Raw genomic sequence first — 27,870 nt, forward strand, 5'->3', positions numbered from 1 at the left:
CAGGAACATTGATTCTCAGGTAGGTGGAAGCATTTTAGCCCTCCCTCACCAGTTTCTGAAGAATTATTAGAATGCACATCCATTTGTACTTTATTCATTTTGACTTAAGGTTTCCTTCCCAACAATCTAGAGCAGATTCATTCCAACAGACTCATAGCAGGTTGCTGAGGAAGCAGATGATCAATGCAAGGGCCCAAAAGGGTCGTGGCCATTGGAGGCCCCAGGCTGTGCTTCGACCTATCAGGAGACAGGGAATGAAATCTCACATCCTTCCCAGGAGCTCCTGAAATTTGGAAGCTATCTGCCTGGAGACCTTTCCTCTAGGGATCTCCCTAGGAAAATCCCTAGGATTTCCTCTAGGTTCTACATGAACTCTGGCTCAAGAGGTCATGCTATGTAGCTCACCCAGCTGTTCTGGGCTCTCCTTCCCCTCATGTTGGGCCCATGCCACTGCTCGCCGCTGCTCAGGACTCAAAAAGGCCATTTGCTCAGGAGTGACTGCTGCTGCCTGGACACTGGTGAGACTGGATAGCTGTGCAGGGTTGAACACCACCTGGGGGCGGGCGTGGCTGGAATCGGCACACACTGCAGCCCCTCAGGCGCTGGCTTGCTTGTGGCTACCCCAGTATGGTGATACTTACAGCAAATTTAGGAGCAGGAATGACAGAAACAGCAAGAGGTGTAAGGCCTTGGATCTGTTCCCGCAGTAGAGCTGAAAGAGCCAGGTCAGGGATCCCAGCTGTTGAAGCAAGTGAGAAACGCATTCAGCATTGTTTTAGATTAGCCTGCTCCCTTCTTTTTCACACTATATAGTTCTCAGTCTCTCCAACACACATCTGGCCTCTTACCTAAATACCTGCTCCACTCCCACCTGAAGAATTCCAGAGCATTTCACCTAAGGTATGGATGCCAGCCCCTGACAATTAGCACTGGCAGTGGTCCAGCCTCCCTACCTGCGATTGTGCCAATTTCAGTGAAGATCTCGGGCCCCCAGTCACTAACTGGGCCAAAACCTCCAGGCAGCACCAGGAGCTGGGCCAGAACCTCCAGCTGCTCCTCAGAGCACCGGAGACGCAAGTTGCCAAGGAACAGGGCTGCTTGGCTGCAGAAGGAAAGAAGGGACATTCAACCCGGGGAGAGGCCTGTGATCATAAGGAGGTAGAGTGGGTACAGCTGGCTTCAAGCGAGTGCCCTTCCTCCTTGGCACCACCCCTTCACAATCCTTTCCTCAGTGAGCCCCCCTTTGCCTTGGCACCACCTCCCACACCTCCCCCACAGATGACCTAAACTCCCAGCTGCTGATATGCTGTAGCTCCTCTGGCCGCAGTCCGCAGAGCGTGTAGCCCAGCGCAGTCAAATGAAGGAAGTCCAGGTGGCTCACGTGCCGACCACTCTGCCGCAGGAAACTGGACACCACCACCCGGAGCTGGGGTGGCAGAGTGTGCAGAGAGCAGGGAGAGAAGTGAGGCAGGTTAATGGGAAGAAACTGGTCAGGAAAGTAGCAAGTGTGTCTAGATTATCCTCGTTCATAAATAAAATTGCAAGCTCCAAGAGCCATGGGGAAAGTTAAGCATCCACCTGAGGGGACAGCAAGAGAGGAGGCCTCCAGGAAGAGCAGGAAGAATTATGTGTCCAGGGCCTCAGAGTGTATTAAAAAGAATCCCCAAGGCTGCTAATATTGGTATCAAGAAAACAAAGAAGGCAACAGGTTATGAGGTCCTGGGTTTGTTCCCTGGCACTGCAAAAAAAAAAAAAAAAAGGAGGAATATAAGTGGGAGAGTACATGGCCTTACGTGTGTGAGAACTTGGCTTTTTTTTTTTCTTTTGGATCAATCAGGTGGTGCTCAGGGATTATTTCCTGGCTCTGAACTCAAGAATTACTTCTGGCAGTGCTCGGGGGACCATATGGGATGCTGGGGATCTAACCCGGCTTGGCTGTGTGAAAGGCAAATGCCCTCCCCACTGTACTACAGCTCTAGCTCCGAGACCTTGGTTTCTATGGAGTGCCTGGGTTCCCAGAAACCAAAATAAAGAAGAACAGATAAAAGAATGACCAACCAACAAATACATTAAAAGATGCTCAGCGACGTTAGTTATTATGGTTGTGTAAATTGAAACCACAATAAAATAGCACCTCATACCTGTTGGCCATTCTAAAAAAGATAACAAAGTGCTGATATGAATGTTGAGAAAACGTGAACGAGCAAAACATTTTGTATACTGTTGTTGTGAATGTAATATAACCACTATGGAAAGCAGTATTGAGGAACCTCAAAATACTAAAAAATAGAATTATTATTCTATAAGAAGTTCTACTATATGTATGCAAATACAATGAAATATTATTTAGTCATAAAAACAAAAAATTTCTAGGACTAGGGAGGTGGTGCAAAAGGCTGAGCACATCCAAAGGCCCAAGTTCAATTCCCAGTACTGCATGGTTCCCTGAGTCCCATAGGAGAGAAAATCAGCATTGAGCCAGTAGTTCCTCTCACACACCACCAGGTATGCCCCCTCAAATGAGAGAGACAAAGAGAATTCTGCCACTGTGACAACATAGATGAGCCCTAAAGCATCATGCTAAATGAAATTAGCACTGTCGTCCCACTGTTCATTGATTTGCTCGAGCGGGCACCAGTAACGTCTACATTGTGAGACTTGTTACTGTTTTTGGTATATCGAATACTCCACAGGTAGCTTGCCAGGCTCTGCTGTGTGGGCGGGATACTCTCAGTAGCTTGCTGGGCTCTCTGAGAGGGACAGAGGAATTGAACCCAGGTCGGCCTCATGCAAGGCAAATGCCCTACCCGCTGTGTTATCGCTCCAGTCCACTAAGTGAAATTAGTCAAAGCAAATAAGTATTGCATAATCTCACTCATTATAAAGAGTATGAAAAAGCCCCAAGAGACAAAAATACAACTAACCAATCTCACAGGAAGAGAAACCAGATTTATAGTGATCAGAGGTGGAAGGTGTAGGGGCAAGGGAGAACTGGAGGAAGCTAGTTAAAGACAGAAACTTCCCGTTATATGATTAATAAGTACATACAATATGACTGTAGCTAACACTGCTGTATGATATATAGGAAATGTATTAAAAGAGTAAATCCTGACAGGAGTAAATTCTGAAGATAGCCCCAAAACAAAAACAAACAGAAAAGAAAATATTGAGAGTTTTCATCACCAGGAGAAAACTTGTTTCTTTCTATTCTTGTTTTCTTTCTATCACCTCTCTATGAGAAGATGGAAGTTAGAGCAACCTGTTCTGTGATAATCATTTCATAATACATATAAATCAAATCATCACCTTAAACATACACTATAATGTTTATCAATCATTTTTAAATAAAAAAATGAGTTTCAAAAAATAATCCCAAGGGACCAGAAAGATAGTACAGTGGCTTAGGCACTTGTCTTGCATGCAACTGACCCAGGTTCAGTCCCTAGGACCCCATATGGTCCCCTGGGCCTGTCAGGAGTGATCCCTGAGATGAATGCCAGGAGTAAGCTCTGAGCAATAGCTGAGGATGGCCAAAAAAAGACACCACTCAGGGTCACAGTTTAATATTCCTTGACCTTTAAATGACCCAGTGCCCATCCAAGTGGAATGATTGTTTGGAAGGTGGTCAGATGGAAGAAGGGGTTACCTGGCCAGAGCTCCAGCCGTCTATCTGCCCCAGCGTGCTCAGTACTCCCCAGTCCACCAGCATCAACTCCTGCAGCTCCCGTTCTCCTAAACCTATTAAAAGCCGACCCAGCTGCAGGATCTGCTCAGGACGGAATCCCCGGGGGGGACCCCACAACTAGGGGAAAGAGAGGAACAATGTCAATGGAAAAGGCACCGAGAAAGAGCCAGCAGGTTGAGAGTTAATTTTGTCTAAGACCTTAGCTTTGTAACTAACAACAACAACAAAAAAGTCACTTTCTGTCTTTTGTTTGCTTTTCCACCTGTTAAATGAGAGGGTTCCTCTGACTAAGACATTATTCAAAGACTATAAAAGGAAAGAAGGGCAGACTAGTATGCAAGTCCTACACTTTAATGTGCTTTCCTGGTTCCTACTAAAATGTGGACAGATCCTGTCCCAGAGGTTCAGTCAGTTTAGTATGTATGTGGCTCTGTTGTTAGCATTAAAAATAAAAAATGACTCTACTCTCCTTATTACTACTTTTATTACCCATGGTCTCATGCAAAATCAGTGCTCTACCATTGAGCCTCATCCCAGCTTCCCAGATGATTTGATACACATAAAAGTTTGGTAACCTTTGCTCTAGTTCTTTCATCCCTCACACTAACCTCCTTTTCTCAACATTTGTCCTATTTAACTTCCTGCTCAGATTTCAATCCTTCTTATACATGTTTTGTTTGTTTTTCATTTTGGGGCCACTCCTGGTGATAATCAGGCATTATTCTTGGCTCTGTGTTCAGGAATTATTCCTGGTGATGCTAGGGGAACCATATGGGATGCTGGAATTGAACCGGGGTTGGCCATGTGCAAGCCCAACGCCCTACCAGCTGTACTATCTCCCTGGCTCCTAAATCCCTTTCATTTTTCTTATCTTCTATTTCCCAACTTTCCCCTAGCTCTCTGTTCTCTGTCCCATATCATACCCATCCAATTTCTTCTTATTTCCCCATCTCCAAACCCGAATCATGTCTTTAGCCCTAACCTGCTTTGCCTTGTTCATCGCTGCCCGGAGTTCCTCAGGTCCAAGTCCTGTGTCCACCGAAAACAATGCCAGGCAGTCCTCAAAATCAGAGAGCTCCATCTCTGCAATCTGGGCTGCAGACCAGGCTGCAGGGAAAGTGCCCCGCACATCCGCACAATCTGGCACAGGTTCTGAAAGGGAACAGTGGGACCAGGAGGTGAGTGCGATGTTGAAGTTTTTGAAGAGAAATATCTGCAGATGATGGGTAATCCCTCCAACCTTTGGAGGATGGGGCAGTGTGGGCTGCTGGGATATAGATAAATTAGTGCAAGATTTACAGGAGTCTGAATATCAGAGGAAGAAATGACAAACCCTCAGTTTTTATTTATTTTATTTATTTATTTATTTATTTATATTTGCATTTTGGGTCACAACCGGCGATGCACAGGGGTCACTCCTGGCTCTGCACTCAGGAATTACCCCTGGTGGTGCTCAGGGGACCATATGGGATGCTGGGAATCGAACCGGAGTCAGCCGCGTGCAAGGCAAACCCCCTACCCACTGTGCTATCACTCCAACCCCCTCAGTTTTTAAATGGAAGACTATCTAAAGGATAGGAAAAGGAGACTCCTGATGGGGTTCTGCCCAAGAATTTAGAATGATATCTGTTCTTTTTAATTTCTTTGTTCCTAGGGACACATCTAGTGGGACTGTGGAGGGGCAGTGGTTGGCAGTGGTTGGCAGTGCTCTGGGGTCACTCCTGGCAGTGCTCAGGGAAACTATGTAGTAACAGGGCTAGAACTTACAGCTCCTGCATCCAAGCATACTCTCCAGCTCCTTCATTTGTTTTTTTGTTTTGCTTTGTTTTGGTTTGGTTTAGTTTAGTTTTGTTTCTTTGGGTCACACCCAGTGGCATTCAGGAGTTATTCCTGCCTCTCTGCTCCTGGCTATGCTCAGGGGACCATAGGTAGTACCAGGAATTCAAACCAGGATCTCTCAAGCCATCTCCTCAGTCCAGCCCAAGGACTCATGGCAGAACAAGCTTAGCCCCAGATTCTTAGCCCGCAGTGTCTTTTTCCTCCAGCCTCAGCATCTTCCCAGCTGCACACTTAGCCAGACCTAGAGATAAGTCAACTGGGGTAAGAGAACAGAAAAAGGAGACTCCTGAGCTTTAAAAAAAGGGAGGGAGGGCTATGGTTCCTAAATTCCCCAAGTTAAAAGAAGCCTTGAAGCCTCTAACCTCCAGGCTTTCTAGGTGAGAAACACCAAGTGCAGTGAGCAGGGCACAGTGGACTGTGAGCACAGACTCCAGACTTCACAATTGGACACCCCACTTCTCCCCTGCAAGTGGCTGGACATACGCATGTTTGGCGGGGGGGGGGGGGGGGGTCACCTGGAAGATCATCCAAAGCAGGTCGCACAATTCCAGCAACCAGGGCCGTTTTCTTGGGAGTGAGCTGGGGCCCCCCACACATCTGTCCGACTCGGCTTCGCTCCCAGCTCTGCTGCTTCTCTAGGAGACGCTCCAAGGTCTCAGGGCCCAAGGCCTCCTGCAGGACAAGGCAGAGGAAAGTGGGGAGACCAGAGCAAGTGGCTGCAGCTCTGATTACAGAACCCCCTCTCCAGTCAGGCTGCATGTCTGCTGCCCTCAACCTCCTTGTCCTTACTTAGCTGCTCAGAGCCAGCTCACCAGTCCCCTCCGCTCTCACTTCCTCCGTTTCCCCCACCTCACCCTGGGAATCAAGGAAAGAGCCTCAGCAGACAGAGTGAATAATAGGCGTCCAGCTTGCTCAACTTCATCCTGGCTCCACAACTCTGGTTTCCTGGGGGGCATGAAGAAGATCAAAGGCTGAGTTGCTTAGAGGAAGGGGAAAGAAGATATGCTAAGATTAGGGGCTCAGTGCTCAGGTGACCCCAAGCTCAATGAATACGCCATCACTAACGATGGTGATTAAAAGGTGAGGGAAGGATGAGTTAGAATCTCCAACGCCTGGAGGTCCATACCCAAGAACAGCTTCCTGGGACAGCAGCCAGCCCAGCTCTGTAGCAAATGGCTCCCCTAGGCAGAAGGCTTGCAACTGGCTGAGATGGGCCAGGAGGATATGGAGTGGGATCCGCCTTGTGCTCTCGATGCCCAAGAATCCAACTAAGGGGCCCAATGCCTCCAGCACTTCCCGTGAGACTTCTCTCTCCTTTGGTGCCTGGGTGGGAGCATCAGTCTTGGAACAGTACACCTTCAACTCAGAGAACCAGATTCTAAACAAGACACCGAGACCCTTGACCTTCCCTCCCTCCAGCTCCCAATCTGATACCTTATGCTGTTGACTGTCATTGTTAACCTTTTGTTACACAATAAATACAGTTAAGAGCAGACAGGCAGACTGGGAAGTAGAATCCAGTGAGATTCATTGACACAGATTTTCAAGGTGTAGGACCCAGAGAGCTGAGAGCCAGGGTAAGAATTTCACAGATATTAGGTAATCCCAGTCTGATCGGGCGGGTTCTCACCAGGTTTCGTAACACCTTCTCTGCAAGGGCTGTCCGGTGCAGTGGGGTCAGGCTCAGCAGCTGCTCGGGAGCCCCTTGCACCAGCTCCACCACCAACATGACAGATTCATTGGACAATCTGTCCATCAACCGGACCCTGTAACAGTTTGATAGCAAGGATCCTCAGAGCTGAGCAGGCTGAGGGAGAAAACACAGAATGCCACATTCCTCAGAAAAGAGGACAACACCAGGCCAACAGGAACTCAAACTGAACAAGTCCCTAAATCCAATTTCCACCACTGTGCTCAAAGGAAGAGAACAAAGGATGTGACCTAATTCTCGGGACCAGGGATGTAGCTCCATGGTAAAGTTTATGCTTTGTGAAACCCTGGATTTCATCCCTGGTCACCCCTCCAAAATAAGAAAAGACATTTTTAGTCTTCCTGAAAAGAAATAACAATCCTACCTTATCCAATAGAATTAAAAGTCACAAATTTAAATATCAATTACTACTTTTTTTAAATTTTCAAAGAGTTTTTCACAGTAGCTGATTACATTCAATATTTTTACACCAATCCCACCACCACTACACCTTCCCACTACCATTATTTCGAGTTTTACCACCATCACTCATGCCTGCCCCCAAAGCCAATGCTAAATAATTTATTTTGTTAAATACTACTTTAAAATATCCTCATATTTGGCTATAGAAATAGAAAAGGGCTTAAGGCACTTGCCTTGCACGTAATTGCACATCATTGACCCTGGTTCTCTCCCTGGCACTCCATATAGTCCCTTTAGAACACAGAGCAGGGAGTAAGTCCTAACTGTGTATGGCCCCAAAACAAAAAACAAAAGCAAAAGAAATATTAAATGTCCTCATGTTATAGATTAAAAGACATTCACAGAGATCAAATGGTCGGGGTTTGCCCCCAGTTCCCATTTCCTACAACGCTACTTTTCCGCCACTGCTGCAAAGTGGTTCTTTCCTGTTTGTAGTTATGTAACTTACCTATCTTTGAGAGGTTTTGTTTTCTCATTAGATTCAATCTCAGCACTGAAGAAAAGGGAAAAAAGAAAGAAGGAAGGAAGGAAGGAATGAAGGAAGGAAGGAAGGAAGGAAGGAAGGAAGGAAGGAAGGAAGAGAAAGGAAGGAAAAGAAAGAAAGAAGAAAGAAAGAAAGAAAGAAAGAAAGAAAGAAAGAAAGAAAGAAAGAAAGAAAGAAAGAAAGAAAGAAAGAAAGAAAGAAAGAAAGAAGAAAGAAAGATGGAAGTGAGGGAGGGAGGGAGGGAGGGAGGAGAAGGAAGGAAGGAAGGAAGGAAGGAAGGAAGGAAGGAAGGAAGGAAGGAAGGAAGGAAGGAAGGAAGGAAGGAAAGAAGGAAGGAAGGGAGGGAGGGAGGGAGGAAGGAAGGGAGGGAGGGAGGGGTGGGTGAGGGGGAGGAAGAAAGAAGGAAAGAAAGAAAGAAAGAAAGAAAGAAAAGAAAGAAAGAAAGAAAGAAAGAAAGAAAGAAAGAAGAAAGAAAGAAAGAAAGAAAGAAAGAGGAAGGAAGGAAGGAAGGAAGGAAGGAAGGAAGGAAGGAAGGAAGGAAGGAAGGAAGGAAGGAAGGGAGGGAGGGAGGGAGGGAGGGAGGGGTGAGGGGGAGGAAGAAAGAAAGAAAGAAAGAAAGAAAGAAAAGAAAGAAAGAAAGAAAGAAAGAAAGAAAGAAAGAAAGAAAGAAAGAAAGAAGAAAGAAAGAAAGAAAGAAAGAAAGAAAGATGGAGGAAGGAAGGGAGGGAGGGAGGGGAGGAAGAAAGAAAGAAAGAAAGAAAGAAAGAAGAAAGAAAGAAAGAAAGAAAGAAAGAAAGAAAGAAAGAAAGAAAGAAAGAAAGAAAAGAAAGAAAGAAGAAGAAGAGGAAGGAAGGAAGGAAGGAAGGAAGGAAGGAAGGAAGGAAGGAAGGAAGGAAGGAAGGAAGGAAGGAAGGAAGGAAGGAAGGAAGGAATGATAATGGTTCCCTGAATAGCCAAGAATCACTTGGCATCACATATAGTCACCCAAAAGCAAAGCACTGTCAGGGGTCACTTCTAAACATAGAACCAGAAATAGTCCTTACACACCAGCAGGTATGTCCTGATGACATATGCATTAATATACATTTCAATGGATCTCGTGTTTGTTTTAGGGGACCACATCCAGTAGTACTTAGGGGTTGCATCCAAAGGTGTACAGGGGACCTTGCAGTGCCAGGGATCAAACCTAGGAGTCCTGGTGCAAAGCATGCATTCCAGGGCTAGAGCGATAGTATAGTGGGTAGGGCATTTGCCTTGCACACAGCCAACTTGGATTTGATCTTCGGCATCCCATGTGGTCCCCTGAGCACCACCAGGAGTAATTCATGAGTGCAGAGTCAGGAGTAACCCCTGAGCATTGCTGGGTGTCACCAACAAACAAATCAAAACAAAGCATGCACTCCAACTTATTGAATGATACCCCTGGTCTCTAAAATGGATTTTTATAAGTCCTTTTACCTAGAAATCAAACATGGCATCCTGTACTCTAGTGTTATAAATTCTGGAAAAAAGTCCAATAGTACTAGAGTCAAAACCCATGGGAAGAGCCTTTAAAAAACAGTAAATTGGATTGGAGTGATAATACCAAAGCAAGTAAGGTGCCTGCTTTGCATGCAGCCAACTGGGGTTAGATCCTTGGCACCCTGTATGCTCCCCCAAGTCCCACCAGGGGTGATCTCTGAGTTCAGAGCCAGGAGTAAGCTTTGAGAACCACCCACAGCAGCTCAAAAAGAAAAAGAAAACAACAATAAAGGTAAGTCAACTGATTTTTATCATTTTTATCAAAGCTAACCCCAGGATTAGCTTTTTTCTACTCTGATTACAGTGGGTAGAGATGGAAGAAGAAGCCTATGAGTGAGAGAAGCAAAAACTTCTGGATCTCTGAGTTGGCAGGAGACTTAGGTTTAACTATCCTTCTCTTTCTCTGCAACTCAGATTTGAATTTTTTCTACAGTATTTCTGCTCTAGGGCCATCCCACCTAGAGTTGACTAGCTCTGATGGTTGGGGATTTACTACCTTAATATTTTTTATTATATTGTGGAAAAAAAAAACCCTGACTTCCATTTAATAGTTCTAGTCCAAATGGGACCATTGACAAGCAAACCAGGCTGGTGATGTGGCTTAATGGCAAAGCATATATCTTGCATGCAAGAGACCTGGGTTCCATCTCCAGCACTGCAAAAAATAAACAAACAAATGAAAGCATACTTGCCAACTAAATATTTGATAGCTCTTTGAGTATTTGAAGGCAGTTATCACATTTTTCTTTTCATGTATTCTATTCTGTTCTACATGCTGAGAGCATAGTGCCCTATGAAGATTTCAATTGTCTGGGGCAGAATTAGACCACTGCCACCCTTGCTTATGTGTGTGTGTGTGTGTGTGTGTGTGTGTGTGTGTGTGTGTTTTGTCTGTTTTGTTTGGGGGACGCAATCAGTTGTGCTCAGGGCTTACTACTGGCTCTAACCTCCAGAGAGGGCTAGGGGGACCATATGGAATGCCTGAGATAGAATCCAGGATGGCTGTGTGGAAGGCAAACACCTTACCCACTGTACTATTGCTCCATCTCCCTGTTGCCAGAAATACTTCATCTTCATTAATGTGACCAGGCTAGTGGCTAGGGAGAGAACACAGCACTAAGGGATTCCCTCTATGCACAGGGACCAAGTTCAAATCCTAGCATTGTATGGCCCCCTAAGCACTGCCATTGTTACCCTGAACCCAAGTAATACCAGGATGGCCTTGGTGGTATGCAGCAACAGTTAATGCGAAAATTTAACCATCAGAGGTTAATCAAGAATCCCTGGATATGGTCTCTAGGTCCCCAGGGCACTGCTTGGTAGCCACCCACTAAATAAATTAAATAATATTATGTAGGTTATATTAAAATTGTTCATGAAGATCTATCACTGTGTTCTCCCCTCTGCTGTCCCATGTTCTGGGAGTTTGTCCATCAGTACAGAGAGCAACTTTGAATAGAATCCTCTGTTTGGAGGTTATAACTGATGTCAGGTAGTAGCAGACAGAAAAACCCTCACCCCTGGGACATTTTAATTTTTAAAAATCTTATCATTATTATTATTATTATTATTATTATTATTGCTTTTTGGGTCACACCCGGTGATGCACAGGGGTTACTCCTGGCTTTGCACTCAGGAATTACTCCTGGCGGTGCTCAGGGGACCATATGGGATGCTGGGAATCAAACCTGGGTTGGCCGCGTGCAAGGCAAACGCCCTACCCGCTATGCTATTGCTCCAGCCCCATTATTATTATTTTTTTATTGAATCACCATGTGGAAAGTTACAAAGCTTTCAGGCTCAAGTCTCAGTTCCACAATGCTCAAACACCCATCCCTTCACCAGTGCACATATTCCACCACCAAGAACCACAGTAAACCTCCCCCCACCCCCCAGCCCCCCCCCACCCCGCCTGTGTAGCTGATAAATTTCACTTTACTTTCTCTTTACTTTGATTACATTCAATATTTCAACAAAAAACTCACTATTATTGTTTGGAGTTTTCTGGGACATTTTTAACAGGCTGATAAATCCCAGGGTGAGCTTCCTGAGGATCCAGTATCTCCAGTGATAGCACTTACGGTAAGTCCAGAAGGAGCTTGGTGTCCAGCCCGCTCAGTTCTGGCCCCAGGGTTGCTGGCTCTGGCTCTGGCATTGCCAGCCTCCTTTGTAGTTCTGCCCAGATACAGGCCCTCTGGCGGAATAGAATGGGAGGTGGGGTCAGGCCAGAGACGAGCATGGGGGTGAGGTTCTATATGCAGGGTCCCATCCCTGCTCCCACACAGCTCTCACCAGGCTTCCTCGAACCCCAGTGGGCAGTTGATAGATCATATGAACCACTTCGAGAAAGTCTGCCATCAAGTTGATCTGCTGCAGAAACTCACAGGACATGCCCCCTGCCAGGGTTCCCAGAGCCCTGTGGGTATGAGTGGGTAGATGCTCATTCAACACATGCCACAACCTGTCTGCTCCTTGATATTAACACACACCATAGGTACAGATATCCCCTTCTGGTCATTTCCACTTTTAGAAATGCTTTTCCATAGATAGTATTATGGGCTCCCCCAAGAACAACATTGCTGGGACTTTTGGGGGCGGGGGGTCTCCTGGTGATACTTATAGGGCCATAAAGTGCCATAGATTGAGCCCCAGGGCCTTGCACATGCAATGCGCAAGATGAAACCCCAAGCCCAACATTATCAATGCTTATCAGAGAAGGAACATGAAGACTTAATGAGGTAAACATTCCCGGCATTGTTCTACTATAAATGTGGTCAAGTAATACTAAAATAATGCACTTATTTATTTTCTTTTATTTGAGTGGGGGAGGGTTCTGGCTGTGCTCAGGTTTACTCCTGAGAGTTCACTCAGTGATCACTCTCAGAGGTGCTCAGGAGACCATATGTGGTGCGAGAGATTGAATCAGATTAGGCTGCATGCAAGGCAAGTGACTTAACCCTTGTACTGTCTCTCTGACCCCATTTTAAAAGTTTGGAGCAATAGCACAATGGGTAGGGTTTTTGCCTTGCACGCGACCGACCTGGGTTCGATTCCTCCATCCCTCTCAGAGAGCCTGGCAAGCTACCAAGAGTATCTTGCCCACACGGCAGAGCCTGGCAAGCTCCCCGTGGCATATTCAATATGCCAAAAACAGTAACAACAAGTCTCACAATGGAGACATTACTGGTGCCCGCTTGATCAAATTGATGAACAATGGGAGGACAGTGCTACATTTGTTTTTGTTGCGGGGACACACTCAACACAATGCTCAGAGGCTGCTTCTGGCAGTGCTCAGTGGACCATGTGGTGTTGTGTCCTTTAACACTCAAAGCACATACACAAGTCTCTGACCCTAAAGCCATGTGTTTGAATTGTAGGGTCTTTGGGTCTCATGGGTGTAGAGAAAGTGATGTTTAGTGCTGCTCACCTAGTGGCTAGGAAAGTGACCTTGAATTAAACTAATAACTGCAAATGTCTATTGGGAACTCACACTAGGCCAGGCACTGTACTATGCACATTTTTTTGGTCTTAGTTCTTTTAATCTTCACAACTACCTATATATAATGCAGGTGTCATCTTAAACTTTTATCCAACAGAAGAGAAAAAAAACAACAGAAACTTAGGCTAATTGACTTGCCCAAGATCACAAACAGGTGATGGGACCGAGACCTGAACCCAGATCTTCTGAATCCTCTAGATCAGTTAGGATGGACAGTGGGGTGGGGGTGGGGGGCACGCAGCAGGCATTCCTGACGAAAGAACAATTGGAGAAGGAGAGAGAAAGCCAAAAAACAAGTCCAGGCTGGAGACATGTGGCGTCCATCCCTAGATTCCCCACAGTGATCACACTGTGCCTGGTACAGGGTGAACACTCGCAACCCAGGAGTGGAACTAAACTCACTGCTCCATTCTACTCACTGCAGATTCCTGAGGGTCAGGTTGGTGGGCACCTGCATCTTCTTCCAGAGAAACTGCGACTGTGAGAGAAAGAAAGAGGGGACACTGCCTCGCAGCCAGAACAGATACCATCCCCCAAACCGAAAGGGTTCCACCACCTTGGATCCAGTTCTGTCTCTGAGCCTGTGGGCCCCTGCCAAGCCTCCTGCTGGCCTAAATGGGGGTGGGTGGGATGGGGGAAGAATGAGAAGGAAGAAAGAGTAAAACAAGTCACACTGTAAAGGGTCCTAGGTAAATGGCCTTACTTAGGGCCCAGGGAGGGTGAGGGAGGAGGAAGAGAGTCAGAGTGGAGTTCTGAGGCACCCAGGGGCCGTTACCTGCTGCTCAGACCAGAGCAGCTGCCGGTAGCGCCTTCGGTCAGCCAGGAGAGCCGCGGAGTCCACCTGCAGCAGCTTCAGCGGGAGCAGGGGCAGCAGGCACTCTGGCCAGGTGGTGGGGACGGGCTGCTGGTGGGATGGGGGTGGCAGTGCAGTGATAGAAGCCTCAGCCCTCAGAGAAGAAGGGACCAAAGCTAGGAGAGGGATAGGGCTGGCAGAAGTCTCCACTTCAGTACCTGCCCAGAGCCCTCCCACAGTCATAGTCAAATGTCGCTGCTTTTTTTTTGGGGGGGTAAGGGGGGTCACACCCTGCGATGCTCAGGGGTTACTCCTGGCTCCACACTCAGAAATTACTCCTGCTTTTTTTTGGGGGGGTAAGGGGGGTCACACCCTGCGATGCTCAGGGGTTACTCCTGGCTCCACACTCAGAAATTACTCCTGGCGGTGCTCAGGGGACTATATGGAATGCCGGGGATTGAACCCAGGTCGGCCGCATGCAAGGCAAACGCCCTACTGCTGTACTATCACTCCAGCCCCCTGTCACTGCTTTTTAAGGCTCCTGCTGAAATAAAGTCCTTCCCCTCCAGTCTTGGGCTGGAAGAGTTGACCTGAAAGATTTCTAGACCCTTTTGACATTCTAGGATGGTATGAGGACGACTGTCCTGCACCTGGACCAGAGAGGGCAGATTAATGCCTGAGTGGGCACTGAGGGAACCTAGGTTGTCATGATCACCGGGGAGAAGAAGAGGCTTCAGGGGCCTAAGAAAATGCCCTGGGTCATGGGGAGAGTTTAGCGGACAGATCCCACACATACCTGACCAGGGATACACACAGCTGCACCAGCCCCTGCTGTACCCACTTTTTTTGCTCCATCTTTCACCTGCATGCAAAGTAGCAGTGTGTCTGTGAATGTGTGTGAGCATATGGGTGTGTGTTTGCACTCATGCATGTGTGCATGTGCATACATGTGACTGTGTGTCAGGAAATGGGGAGGGAGGGGAGGCTTTCCCTAGAGGGAAGATGCTTTCCTGAGCCACAGCCTGTGTCCCTGGGTCCCTGTCCCTGCATAACTGCCACCCCCCTCCCCAATCTGGGCCCACTGTTGCCTTACGCGGAAGGCCTGCAGCAGAGCAGCCGTCTGGCAGGCTGAGAGGCGCGACAGTTCGGGGGCCAAGCAGGAACAGGCCCCCACCAACACTCTCCGAGGGATGGCCTGGAGTGTTTGGGAGCTGAGGCCTGGCAGCAGAGGGTGCAAGGAGCAGAGTTCCTCGAGGGACAGCTGGGGAGCAAGAGAGGCAAGACGCCTGAAGAATGAGGCCTGGGTGGTGGGAAGACGGCCATCAGGGTGTGGCAAGGAGGTGCCAGGGAAGGGGAGCTGAGGGGAAGGAAGGGATGGACATGGGAGCCAGGCAAAAAGAGTGAGAGGCCTCTGGAAGATGAGGAAAAGTTGTTGCTACTCACATCATGTCGAGGGAGAAGCCGTTCAAGAAGCAGAACAGCCTAAGGCCAGGTGGGACAAGAAACAGAGTTCAGATCCCAGCAGCCAGGACCTGCCTCCCCCGCCCCCAAACTGCCAGCTACCTCTCTAGACCCCTAGTGACCAGCACAGCTCAGAGTTGCTGATCTGAGGAAGGGGAGCGAGGGGTGCCTCTTTGAAACAGCCACGGAGGCTTTGGCAGGTCATTCTCTAGTCGGGGTTCTGGGAGCAGAAGATGCAAGTGGCCCACCTGGGCAGGGGTGACGCTGGTTCCCTGCAGGGCTGGAAGTAGGGCTCTAAGTTGCGGCTCGGACAGCTCCTGCAGGAAGCGGAGACCCAGCTGGGGGAAGAGGGGTGCCCAGACCCGCAGCTCTCGGGGGCTCAGCACTGCGCCTCCAGATGAACGCAGCACCCCCAGAAGTTCATATGCCACCTGCAAGTAAAGAAAGTTTGGGACTAGAGGGAAGACACTAGAGGTGGGGTGACCTTTAAACTTCTCCAATCCCACATCAGGATTTCCAGGCCCAGAGCTTGAGCCTGGAACTGAGTCTGGACAAGGAGCATCCTGGATTTGAGATGTCCGTGTGGTGTCACAGACAAGACTGGGGGAGGGCCATAAAGGGGGGGGGGGGTACTAACAGGTAAAAGTGGCTATGACATGAGGAGGGAAGGTCTCGGGAGGCAGGGGAGAGGGAGGACAGGGTTCCCCTTATGGTCAGGCTTGGCTGAGATGACTGGGCACGTGGTCCACATAGGCCCGGGAATGCCTGCAGCCAGAGCGGCCTGCACCAAGGGTCTTACCCGCCCTTGTGGGCTGAGAGTCCCGTTCGCAGCACATTCCAGCAGACCCCGTTCCACCGGCCCCATGGGATCATTCAACGGTACCAGGCTCTGCAGCTCCTCAGGGGTCAAGAAACAGGCGAGAGGCCCCAGCCTGAGGGAGGGCATAAGGCTGGCCTTGGGGTGGTCATTGAAGCTGGTGCTAGGCAGGGATCATGTGGGGACATGGAGTCGGCCGAGAATCGGGACTCGTGGGCACCATGAATAATGTTTCCCTGGACCCTACAGTGCTTAGGCTCACTGCCTACTCCTTTGCTGCCCTGCTTCCTTCCTAGGACCCCGACCCACCATGCCATCTGGTCCTCCTCTCCCCCTGGACCACTGCCCTCCAGCCCCACTCACCTGCGCACCTGCTCCTCCCCGTCCTCCACGCTCTGATTCACCAGGCTGCGCAGCACGTGCCGGGCGTGTCCTGGCCCGAGACCTGCCGCCGGCCAGCTGTCTTCCAGGGCCTGGATCTGGGAGGGGGAGGGTCAGTGCAGGTTGGGGTCTCCCTGGAACACTGAGGGAGGCCTTACCAGGAGACATGCCTCTGACGGACTCCCATCCCCAGCAGAAATGGTGGTGGTGGTGGGGGGGTGATGCCAAGGGCATGATTCTCACACCTGGTGAGGGCTGAGCTGTAGGAAGTTCTCCAGAGGGAGGTGGGGGAGCAGGGGCAGCACTGCCCACAGCAGCTCCTGGGGCCAGGCGGGCACTTCCCCAAACAGCTCCGGAGCTAGCAGTCGCCTGGCCAGAGCCTCCTTCTGCTCAGGCCTCATTTCTGGGCTGTAATCCCGGATGGCAGCCAGACTGGAGGGAGTAATGGGTGTTAATGGGTCCTCAGCCCCGCTCCAAGCTGTGCCCTGGCCCTGCAATGGGGCTCTGAAATGCGGTTATGGCAGACAGGACGGAGACTGTCCCTGGGTTGAATGGGTGGGGACACTGGTTCTGACAGGGCCAGGAGGGGTGGTGTGGGGTCCTTACACGCTGTCGTTGGCCAACAGGGATGGTGGGAAGCGCATTAGGTCAGAGACGGCCAGGAAGGGGATGAGTGGTGACAGGTCAATGAAGAGCTGGGAGGTGAGGCGAGGGTACCTCTGGAGCAGCAGAGCTGTCAGGCGACCCAGGGCTTGCTCCTCTGATGGTGGGACCTGGGGACATGGGGGCCCAACGATGAATGCAGGCTCTGGAGATGCTTAGTACCCTGCCCACCTCTTCTCATAGGTTCCTCTGTGCACTAGAGCAGGTCCTCTCTGCACAGGGCACTCTGGATTCCTAGATTCCCTGTCCTTCCCCTTAGCCCCCCGCACACACACACCCCACACACACATTCTGGCCCCCTCGGTACCCACCTGCAGCTGGGCCCAGGAACGGTGCATGAGTGTCAAGAAGCCCTGAGCAGCCTCTGTTTCTGCTGAAAGCACGAGCTGCTGGAGATTTTCTGGAGGCATGTGCAGGTACGCCTGCGAGCAGGAGGGCACAGCACATGAGCCAGGGCAGGACCCTCAGTTGGTCCCCAGCCTCCAGTCCCCTCACTGACCCCTCTCGCATTACCTGCATCAGAATCTGCAGGGCCCACACACTCTTCTCCCTCTGGAGCAGATCCCACAGCACAGGCTGGTGGCAAGACAGACAAGAGGCCAAGAGAGCTTCTCCTCTGTCCCACCCGCAGCTGCCGCCTCCCTCCACTGTGCTGGCCAGGACACATGTTCTTCAGCTGAAGCTGGGGTGTGTATCTTCTCAGACAGTAAACTCCTTCAGGCCGGGGACCATGTCATCTCTGTGGCTGGCTCCATAAATATTTGTAGATCTGACCCAAATGACTCTGAGACAGTCTAATCCCATGTCACTGGTCCCAGCACTTGGTCAGCCCTGACACGGGAGTAAACAATCTTCCTGTGCCCTACAGAACTGAGTAAAGACCCTTAAACAGAATACAGGCTATAGATGAATGAAATACGGATTTGCAAATTCTAGCCCCTTTTTTCTTTTTTTTTCTTTTTTTGCTTTTTGGGTCACACCCGGCAAGGCACAGGGATCAGTCCTGCTCTGCACTCAGAAATTACTCCTCCTGCGCAGGGGACCTAACTGCAGTGCTACCGCTCTAGCCCTTAGCCCCTTCTTTCTTCAGAGGAGAAATTAAAGCCCAGGAAAGTTAAATGAAGTTAACTTGCTTAAGCCCACGCTAATTTGTGACATAGCCGAACCTACAATTCAAATCTTTTGAATGTTTCTCAGATCTGTCCTACTTCCCCATTTCCTATTTTGCCATCCTTTCATTTTTGCTCCTTGGCGGGGAGGCGGGTGGTGGCAGAATTAGGATCCTCTAACTTGATACCTTTGCTTTCTGGAGCAGAAATGAAGTGAGGCAGAGGCAAAAGGAATAGTGAAATCACCGTTTTTGCATGTTTATGTATGGGGTCCCATGCTCAGTATAGTCTCTAGAGAATCCTTAGTCACCCTGACAGTGGTCCCATTATCCCCTCTGACTCCCCATTTACAGATGAGAAAAGCCACACATCATGAAGGCTAAATAGTTTTTCCAAGATCCGTCACAGAACTAAGACATGAATGTCAGCCTGACTTCAAAACTGTGCCTGGACCACTCACTCTGCACTCTCCTCCATCTCTCCTGCCACAGGGAATTCCCCAGATGGGCCCCTCCCTCTGTTCCAGGAAGTTCCACGCTGGCGTATCACTCACACTGAAGCAGGACAGCAGCTCCATTTTGCTTAGACTTGAGTGCAGGCTGCCAGAGGGTTCAAAGTCCAGCAGGGTCCCCTGCTCTTCCTGCTCCAGGTACTCCCCGACTGTCCGAAGCACGCTGCGGCGGCCCTCAGGGCGGAAGGCATCCCAGAAGGAGCAGTTGTCTGGGAGGCTGGAGAGCAGCAGGGCCTGCCCCAGCATCCCCTGGGCTTCTGCCCCTCCGGCCCCGGGACCCAGAAGGAAGGTCAGCAGGCGCAGGAGATAGTGGAGGCGAGTGGGGTGGGCCAGGGCTGGCACAGATGACTGACAGCGTGGCAGCTGGGAAAGCATGCCAAGTAGGAAGGGGCCTGGGGTCAGGCAGAGCGGGGAGGGCCCCAGGGGTGGCAGAGAGGGCAGAAGAGGGCCCAGGAGCCCTTCTAGGAAACAAGTATCATTGCCCCCACGACTTATCCTGCACTGACCTGCCAGCCAAGGCCAGAAGGGCACGAGAGCCTCGTAGATGGTATCATTGGCACAGACCATCATGAGAAAGCTGCCCCCCTCCGGGCAACGCTCCCCACAGGGTCCTCTGTGGCAAGGTGGGGAGGCGGTGACATGTGGGGTAGGGCCTTGACACACGTGCTGCACCCACGCCTGGTTGCTAGGGGGCACAGCCTGCAGGCTTGTCTCCCCACACAGCCGCTCGGCCCATAGAGTCTCATTCTCCAAGAAGCAGCCCCAGAAGATCTCTGGGGTGAGGGGAACGGGGGGCAGGCCCTCAGGGCAGCTGGTAGGGGGTGGAAGCAGGCCAGCACAGAGCTGTTTGACCAGGCGGCGGTTGGGGCCAGACAGGGCTGAAAAGGACAGGTTGCTACAGATGGCCTCCAGGAACTCATCGGGAAACTGGTCGTGGCAGGCCTGGAGCCAGCCCTGGGCGCCGGGGGCCCAGGAGACTGCATACCACACGGCTGTCTGGCAGACGGCGATGGTGCTGGGAGGGGGCTGCGGGGTGGCAGGCTTGGCATGCTGGCACAGCAAGTGGATGGAGAAGTTGGAAATGCTGTAGGGCGGTGCTGGGCCCGTGTGGTTCTCGCAGAGGGCCTCCACTGAGATGGCGCGCCGCTGGCGAGGGCTGATGTGGGCTGAGGGCTGGGCAGCCCTGGGCAGAGGCATGCCCGCACTCAGGCAGTGGAGAAGGGCAGGGGCCGGGGGCGGCGATCCAGACAGAAAGCCCAGTGCCTGGACATCCCAGGAGAGGTTGTGCCGAACACCCCTGGGCGTGGAGGGAGGAGCAGGCAGGGTCTGGTCAGTTACTCTTCCCTCCAGCTGCACATTCTGACCCTGGCCCCGAACCCTGCAGATAGGACGGCAAGCACAGGCTTCTCCGAAAGTGAGGCCCCTGGCCGTGTGTACTGATTTAAATGCCACAGAGAGAGCACGGTGAGCTAGATCTCCAGGCCTATTAGAGTCCCTTCTGGCCCCCCGTCCCTTTCTTCTTTCACCTTTCTTCTATACTTTTAGGAATAAAATATAACTCTCAGTTGACCAGATCAGGAAATCTGTCCAGCAACTGAATATAGCAGGCTGGCTCCTGACACTGTTGCACTGAAATTATAAGTGTAAGAATCTAGCCTCCTCTCCCCCCCCCCCGTGTCCCCCCCTTTCTTGTTTTTGAGCTACATCTGGTGGTGGTCAGAGCTTACTCCTGGCGGGACCTGGGAGACCCTATGCAGTACCTGAAATTTGTGCCAGGACTAGCCACATGCAAGCCAAGTGCCTTGCCTTACACACTATTTCACTTCTCTGGCCCTAGAAATCCAACCTTGTCCTTTCTTTCCAAACCCCATCCTGCTTGGCTAGCTTTCCTGTGTGTCCTAGGGGAATTATGCTCATAGTAGCATCTCATTTAATTCTATATCACAACTCTATGGCAGCTACCAGCACCCATATTTTATGAGAGAGGAACTGAGGCATTATCTGAGAAAGGAATCTGCTCAAGGTCATGTGGCCAAAAAGAGGCATAGCTGGGACACCAGCCCAGATGGTCTCATTCCAAGACTACTAAATCACGCCCCTCTGTCAGCTTCCTCTTATTCTCCTCTTAATTTTTTTTTTGGTGGTGGTTGGGGTGGTCAGGTATACCTGGTGATGCTCAGGACTACTCTTAGCTCTGTGCTCAGTGTTACTTTTGGTGGTGGTCTAGGGACAATATGGTTCTCAGAATTGAACCAGGGTCTCCCACACGCAAAGCCTGCGCTCAGCCTTTTCCTTCCCTGTTGGAGGCACTCTCAGTTACTCACCATAAGAGCAGCTGCTGCAGGTTGCCTAGGAGGGAGAGAGCAGGGAAGAAGACTACCCCCTTCACCTTACCCCTTCCCACTCTGCCACAGCCCTGCTGCAACCCTGCAGTACTCACCTCCCTGACACTGCCCGTTGGTATCGGGCTCTGGTTGCCCCAGAATGGAAAAAACCTCATCCTGCAGGGAGTGAGTGACACGGAGGAGCCCCTCCTGGAAGGCAGCATAGAGGGGGGCCCCAACAGTGCGCAGCAGACCTCCCCAGAGCGCCTCCTCCGAGCCCAGCTCCCCCGCTGGGGTAAGCAAACCCAACAGACCCTGCAAAAGGGGAGCTGGCTCCCTCCCGTGGAGGTTGGTGGCATTGGCGAGGTCGCCGCTGGGCTGCACATGCACCAGCGCCTGCCAGCGCGTTCCCTCCAACAGCAGCAGCAGAGAAGGAAGCCAGTCGGCCTGCAGGACGCAGTCAGGGGGCCCGTCTCGGCTGCATGGGGGCCGGGTGGGAGTAGGAGGCCCTCCGGGAACTAAGGCTCCCAATAGCACTTCTGCGAGGCCACCTAGCACACCTGCCTGGTGGCCTAGGAAGTCGCGGGGGGTCTGCTCCTGCCCCAGCAGGGCCAGCACATCCCCCAGCAGCCCGAGCATGGGCTCCCAGTCGGGGCTGCCTTTCAGCTTCACGAGGAAGTCGTGGAGGCGCAGGGCGGGGGGCTGGAGTGGCGGCGGCGGCTCCCCCATGGGTGCCTCCCCCATCCGCCCTGGCTCAAAGGAAGAGGAAATGTTAGCCAGGAATGCAGAGAAGCTGGAACGGCTGAGCGACCCCTGAGGCACCTGGTCCAGGGTGGAGAGCATTGACTTCAGAAAGGAGAGGAAAGGGTCCAGGGCCCGAGGCCCTGGAGGAGCCCATGTAACTGGAAGGAGAGAAACCAGAGGTCACCAGAGCCCTGCCCCTGCCTGCAAGGTAAAGATGGTGAGCCACTTCATTTCACCGGCCCACAGCATACCATAGTCTGCTTTCCCCCTTCCCCCCCCCCAACAGTGCTGGTGCCCTGAGGCTAGCCCCAGTCTAGTGCCTGAGGGGGTGGGGGTGTTGCTGGACCATGTGGTGCTAGGTCTCCATCCCAGGCCTCCTGCACTCCAAGCTCTTTCTCTGGCCCTTGATCTTCTTTTTTTTTTTTCTTTTTCTATTTTGGTCATACCCGGTAATGCTCAGGGGTTACTCCTGGCCCTGCACTCAGGAATCACTACTGGCAGTGCTCAGGGAACCCTATGGGATGCTGGAGATCGAACCCAGGTCAGCTTGGTGCATCACTCTGGCCCTTGATCTGCATTCCTAACTCCCATTTTCTCCCTTGGCTCTAGTTCCTGAGTTTTTCTTGTCCCTTTGTTGCCTGCCCTTGGTGCTTATCTCTATATTCCTTTTATTTGCGGGAAGAGGGAATGGGGGTGGGGGTGGGGGGAACTTCCCAAGCAGTGCTGCAGGATTCCAGGACTCTACCCAGTGGTGCTCAGGAAACCATGTGGCACCCAGGACAGAACCCAGGGCCACTGCCCATGCTGGCATGTGTTCCAGCCCTTTGAGCCATTTCCCTGGCCCCTCTGTCCCTTTGCATATTCTTAAGCCTCTTACTGGTGACCACCCTCTGCCCCCAGCCTTGCTCCTGGCTCCTCTCACCTGCACAAGACAGCAGCAGCAGCAGCAGCAGGGGCCAGAGGCAGAGGCTCGGAGCCATATGTCCAGGTGAGCGCTGGTCCTAGAGGGGAGTTCTGGTTCCTCTCACCTTTTGTGGGGACCGCCAGGTGAGGGGAAGCACTGCTGGCCATCTGCGGCGCCACTGACACCGTAATGTGGTCTTTCAGGAAACAATATCTGTAACCTGACAGCAGGTTTGTCACCTGAGCCACTGAATACCTGATCCTTTGGCTGGGGAGAAAGGTGTGCGTCTGTGAGAGGGGCGAATGATAGGGGATCCCAGGGGGCCCTTGGAGGAGCCCAAGGAGAGAGTTTCACTGAGGAGCCAGGATAGGGAGGGGTAGAGGTAGGCCTGGACACACGACTGGAGATCAGGGGTGTAACTGGGGTGTGGGTGGAGTGTATGCAGAAAAAAAAATAGAACAACCAATAGGGCTCAAAACGGTTTTGAAAAGCATGTAGGGATTGAGGGAATCCAGAAGAAAGAGGATCTGGGAGAGAAGAACTGGGCAGTCATGGGAACAGAGAAGAGACGCTAGAGCACATGCTGGCATGCATGGGACTTCAGCGCAATCCCTGGCTCTATGCGGCCTTCCAAGCACCCCCACAGGGAGCCCTCGGGAGCCCTGAAACCACTAAAGAAGCCCAGTAAAAGAAATATAAATTGTAAAGAGAGAAGAGGAATGAAGACTAAGGTCAGGATGGGGCATTCGGAAAAGAGGAGTGTCAGAAAGAGAGCTCAATGCAGAGCAGGCCTGTGGCAGAGAGAAGGGAGTTCCATCCGTGACATGGCCCGGTTCCCCCAAGTGACCCCTGAGCACAGCTGAGTGTGACCAAAATAATTTTAAATGGAATAATTACAAAACAAAGAGAAGATATGCTTATAGCTTAGTACCCAGAATCACAGGTTAAAAGCTAGATAGAACTCTGGAGATCATGTAGACCAAACCTTCCATCTTTTTTGCCCTTTTCCAGTACTAGGCATAGTGCTTAATGCTCACACATGCCTGGCCTGTACTGTGCCAATGAGCCACATCCATGGCCTAAACCTCCCATCATACAGATACAGAAATAGAGGCCAAAACAATAGTATTAGCTGGTAGGGCACTTGCCTTGCATGCAGCTCTCACAGATTCAATCCCCAGATAGCCCCTAAGCACCACCAGGAGTGACTCCTGAGTATAGGGCCTGGAGTAATCCCTGAGCATCACTGTGTATGGTCCCAAAACAAAACAAAGTATGAATGAAAGAGAAAGGAAAAAAGGAAGGAAGGAAGGAAGGAAGGAAGGAAGGAAGGAAGGAAGGAAGGAAGGAAGGAAGGAAGGAAGGAAGGAAGGAAGAGAAAAGAAAGAAGAAGAAATGGAAGGAAGAAAGAATGAGAGAAGATACTTTAACACTGACCAGATCCAATTTTTATTTGGGTCACAAGTCCGTCTGGGGATTGAACCCAAGGCTTTCTATGTCTGAGGTATGCACTCTGCTAGTGTCCTTCCTTCCTTCCTTCCTTCCTTCCTTCCTTCCTTCCTTCCTTCCTTCCTTCCTTCCTTCCTTCCTTCCTTCCTTCCTTCCTTCCTTCCTTCCTTCCTTCCTTCCTTCTTTCCTTCCTTCCTTCCTTCCTTCCTTCCTTCCTTCCTTCCTTCCTTCCTTCCTTCCTTCCTTCCTTCCTTCCTTCCTTCCTTCCATTTTGGGTCATACTCAGTGGTAGTCAGTACTTACTCCAATTACTTAGGGATCACTCCTGGTGGGGATCACTGTGCTGGGGATCACCTGGTTGGCCACAGGCAAGACAAGACCTGCTGTACTGTCACTCCGGCCCCTACACCTCAATATTTTCTAAAAATGTATTATCTCGGGGCTGGAGAGATAGCACAGCGGGTAGGGCGTTTGCCTTGCACGCGGCCGACCCGGGTTCAAATCCCAGCATCCCATATGGTCCCCTGAGCACGGCCAGGGATAATTCCTAAGTGCAGAGCCAGGAGTAACCCCTGTGCATCGCCAGGTGTGACCCAAAAAGAAAAAAAAATGTATTATCTCAATATAATCATAAGGAAACATTTATGAATATAGATTGAGGGACATTCTATAAAATACCCAACCACAACTCTAAACGTCTCAAAGTCAAGAAAGAATGAGGACAGCTCTTATAACCAGAATAGACTAAAGAATAGTGACCTGGGCAGGAGTGATATTGAAATGGGTAGGGTCCTTTTCTGCCCACAGCTGACCAGGTTCGATCTCTGCCACCACAAATGTATGGTCCACTGAGCCGCGCCTGGAGTAATCCCTGAGCATAGAGCCAAGAGTAAGCCCTGAGCACTGCCAAGTATGGCCCCCTCAAAAAATGAAAAACTGACAAAGAAAAAGAAGGTTAAGGAAGGAATAGTCAGCAAATGCCTATAACACCATGTTTTGAAACTTTAATGTGAAGATATGTTTGTTACTTGACTTACAAGGCTCAAAATAGGTCCTGAGATGCTGTGAAACTTACAGGTGAGAGACCAGAGCAACAGCACAACAGGTAAGGTATTTGCTTTTCACGCGGCTAACCTAGGTTCAATCCCCAGCATCCCATATGGTCCCCATGCACCAACAACAATAATTCCTGAGTGCAGAGCCAAGAGTAACCTCTGGTGTGGTCCAAAAAGAAGAAGAAGAAAAAAGTAAACTTACAGAAGAAACTTGAAGCTAATTTGCTGGTCGTTATACCATACTTTGAGCAAAGCTACATAAAGATTCTGCATAGAGGCCATCTACTTTGTGAATAACGCTTGTAACATTTATTAAATAATATGTATATAAGTATGTAAACATAAATGCACATATATTCCTCACATGTTGATTGATAATGGGATTTTTTTGGGTGGTGGTGATAAAGGTTTCAATCATACTCAGGGTTTCTTGTGGCTTACAACTAGCTCTGCCCTCAGGAAGCACTCCTGGCAGGGGCTGGGGTGCCAGGCATTGAACCTGGGTCTGCCACATACAAGGTAAGTGTCTTACCCACAGTATTATCTCTCCAGCCCCTCCATGCACAACTTAAAAAAATGTTTATGGGCTGGAACAGTAGTATAGTGGTTAAGCCGTTTGCCTTGCATGTGGCTGACCCGGGTTCGATTCCCAGCACCCAATATGATCCCCCGAGCCAGGAGTAATTACGCCAGGAGTAATTCCTGAGTGCAAAGCCAGGAGTGACCCCGTGCATCACCGGGTGTGACACAAAAAGCAAAAAAAGTTTATGACTTATTATCAGTAAATATTCATACATCTAATTTATATATCTGATGTATAAAAATTTCTTGGGCAAAGAGGGGTCATGATTGGGAAAAATTTGAGAAGCCCTTGTCTAAGTAATGGCTAGGAAATGGAATAAAAGCCCAAAAGCAGGTGAAAATGATACCTGAATAAATTAAAAGTTGCACAGGGAAGCAATATTCATAGCCAGTGGGTATAGCCTTTTATGCCTGGATTGAAAGTCACCATTAGCCAACTGAAACACAGTATTTCTCAATGGTTAAAACACTAACAATCCCTGGCATCTCCTTGTCTTCCCCAGCCCCAACCCCAGGGCCTGAACCCCCTGGAGAGGGAAAGGCTGGACCTCAGACTTTTTTTTTTTTTTAATTTATTTATTTTTAATTAGAGAATCATCGTGAGGGTACAGTTACAGATTTATACACTTTTGTGCTTATACTTCCCTCATACAAAGTTTGGAACCCAACCCTTCACCAGTGCCCATTCTCCACCACCCGTAAACCCAGTGTCCCTCCCACCCTCCCCAATCCCATCTCCCCCCCACCCCACCCTGCCACTGTGGCAAGGCATTCCCTTCTGTTTTCTCTCTCTAATTAGCTGTTGTGGTCCGCAATAAAGGTGTTGAGTGGCCGCTGTGCTCAGTCTCTAGCCCTCATTCAGCCCGCAACTCCCTTCCCCCACATGGCCTTCGACTACAATGTAGTTGGTGATCGCTTCTCTGAGTTGACCTTTCCCCGGAACGTGAGGCCAGCCTCGAAGCCATGGAGTCAACCTCCTGGTACTTATTTCTACAGTTCTTGAGTGTTAGTCTCCCACTCTGTTATTCTATATACCATAGATGAGTGCAATCTTTCTATGTCTGTCTCTCTCTTTCTGACTCATTTCACTCAGCATGAAACTTTTCATGCCCATCCACTTGACTACAAAATTCTTGACCTCCTTTTTTCTAACAGCTGCATAGTATTCCATTGTATAGATGTACCAAAGTTTCTTCAACCAGTCATCCGTTCTGGGGCATTCGGGTTTTTTCCAGATTCTGGCTATTGTAAACAGTGCTGCGATGAACATACATGTGCAGATGTTGTTTCGATTGTACTTTTTTGCCTCTCTGGGATATATTCCCAGCAGTGGTATTGCTGGGTCAAATGGGAATTCAATATCTAATTTTTTGAGAGTCGTCCAAATTGTTTTCCAGAAGGGCTGAACCAGTCGGCATTCCCACCAGCAGTGAAGAAGGTGGACCTCAGACTTTTATCAGAGTGCAGAGCCAGGAGTAACCCCTGGAGTGGCCCAGAAGGAAACTGACAGGTGAAGCCAATTTGCTTGTCATTATCCTATACTTTGAGCAGGAAGGGCAGGAACTATCGTGACAAAGTCAAAAAGGGAGCCAGGGAGATGGCTCAAAGGGCTGGAGTCCATGCCTGACATGTGCTCTGGACTTAATCCCTGGCACCACATAGCCTCCAGAGCATTGCTGGATATAGCCTTGATGCCCGCCCCTCCCGCCCCCAGTACCAATGGAGAGCACCCCTCTCAAAAAAGACTCAGAGGCCTTGGAAGGGGTAAATAGGACAGATTCCACAAACAAAGGAGCCACATTTCCTACCAGATCTTGTACCATCAGCATCCCTTGTATCTCAAAAACAGACAACTCAGCAATTATTAGCAGCATTT

At 50.0% G+C, this 27,870-nt stretch overlaps 1 protein-coding gene across 1 annotated transcript; it reads right to left on the reverse strand.

Annotated features, from left to right (window-relative positions):
• Nucleotides 1-151: 151 nt before the first annotated feature.
• On the reverse strand, nt 152-22,984 carry STRC (stereocilin). Its single transcript, XM_004609790.2, has 29 exons — nt 22,927-22,984; nt 21,377-22,162; nt 21,261-21,285; nt 18,979-20,233; nt 17,830-17,892; nt 17,628-17,738; nt 17,260-17,426; nt 16,899-17,085; nt 16,636-16,751; nt 16,255-16,387; nt 15,704-15,886; nt 15,438-15,476; nt 15,088-15,255; nt 14,791-14,856; nt 13,977-14,105; nt 13,621-13,679; nt 11,995-12,118; nt 11,784-11,896; nt 7,155-7,290; nt 6,651-6,847; nt 6,379-6,469; nt 6,040-6,196; nt 4,668-4,837; nt 3,647-3,802; nt 1,284-1,426; nt 954-1,102; nt 642-739; nt 406-553; nt 152-237 (listed from the first exon to the last, which is right to left on the reverse strand). Exons 1-29 carry the CDS (start codon nt 22,982-22,984, stop codon nt 152-154), a joined length of 5,313 nt encoding a protein of 1,770 aa, XP_004609847.2.
• Nucleotides 22,985-27,870: the final 4,886 nt, after the last annotated feature.

This window comes from Sorex araneus, chromosome 3, assembly GCF_027595985.1.
Source record: "Sorex araneus isolate mSorAra2 chromosome 3, mSorAra2.pri, whole genome shotgun sequence".
NCBI lineage: Eukaryota > Metazoa > Chordata > Mammalia > Eulipotyphla > Soricidae > Sorex > Sorex araneus.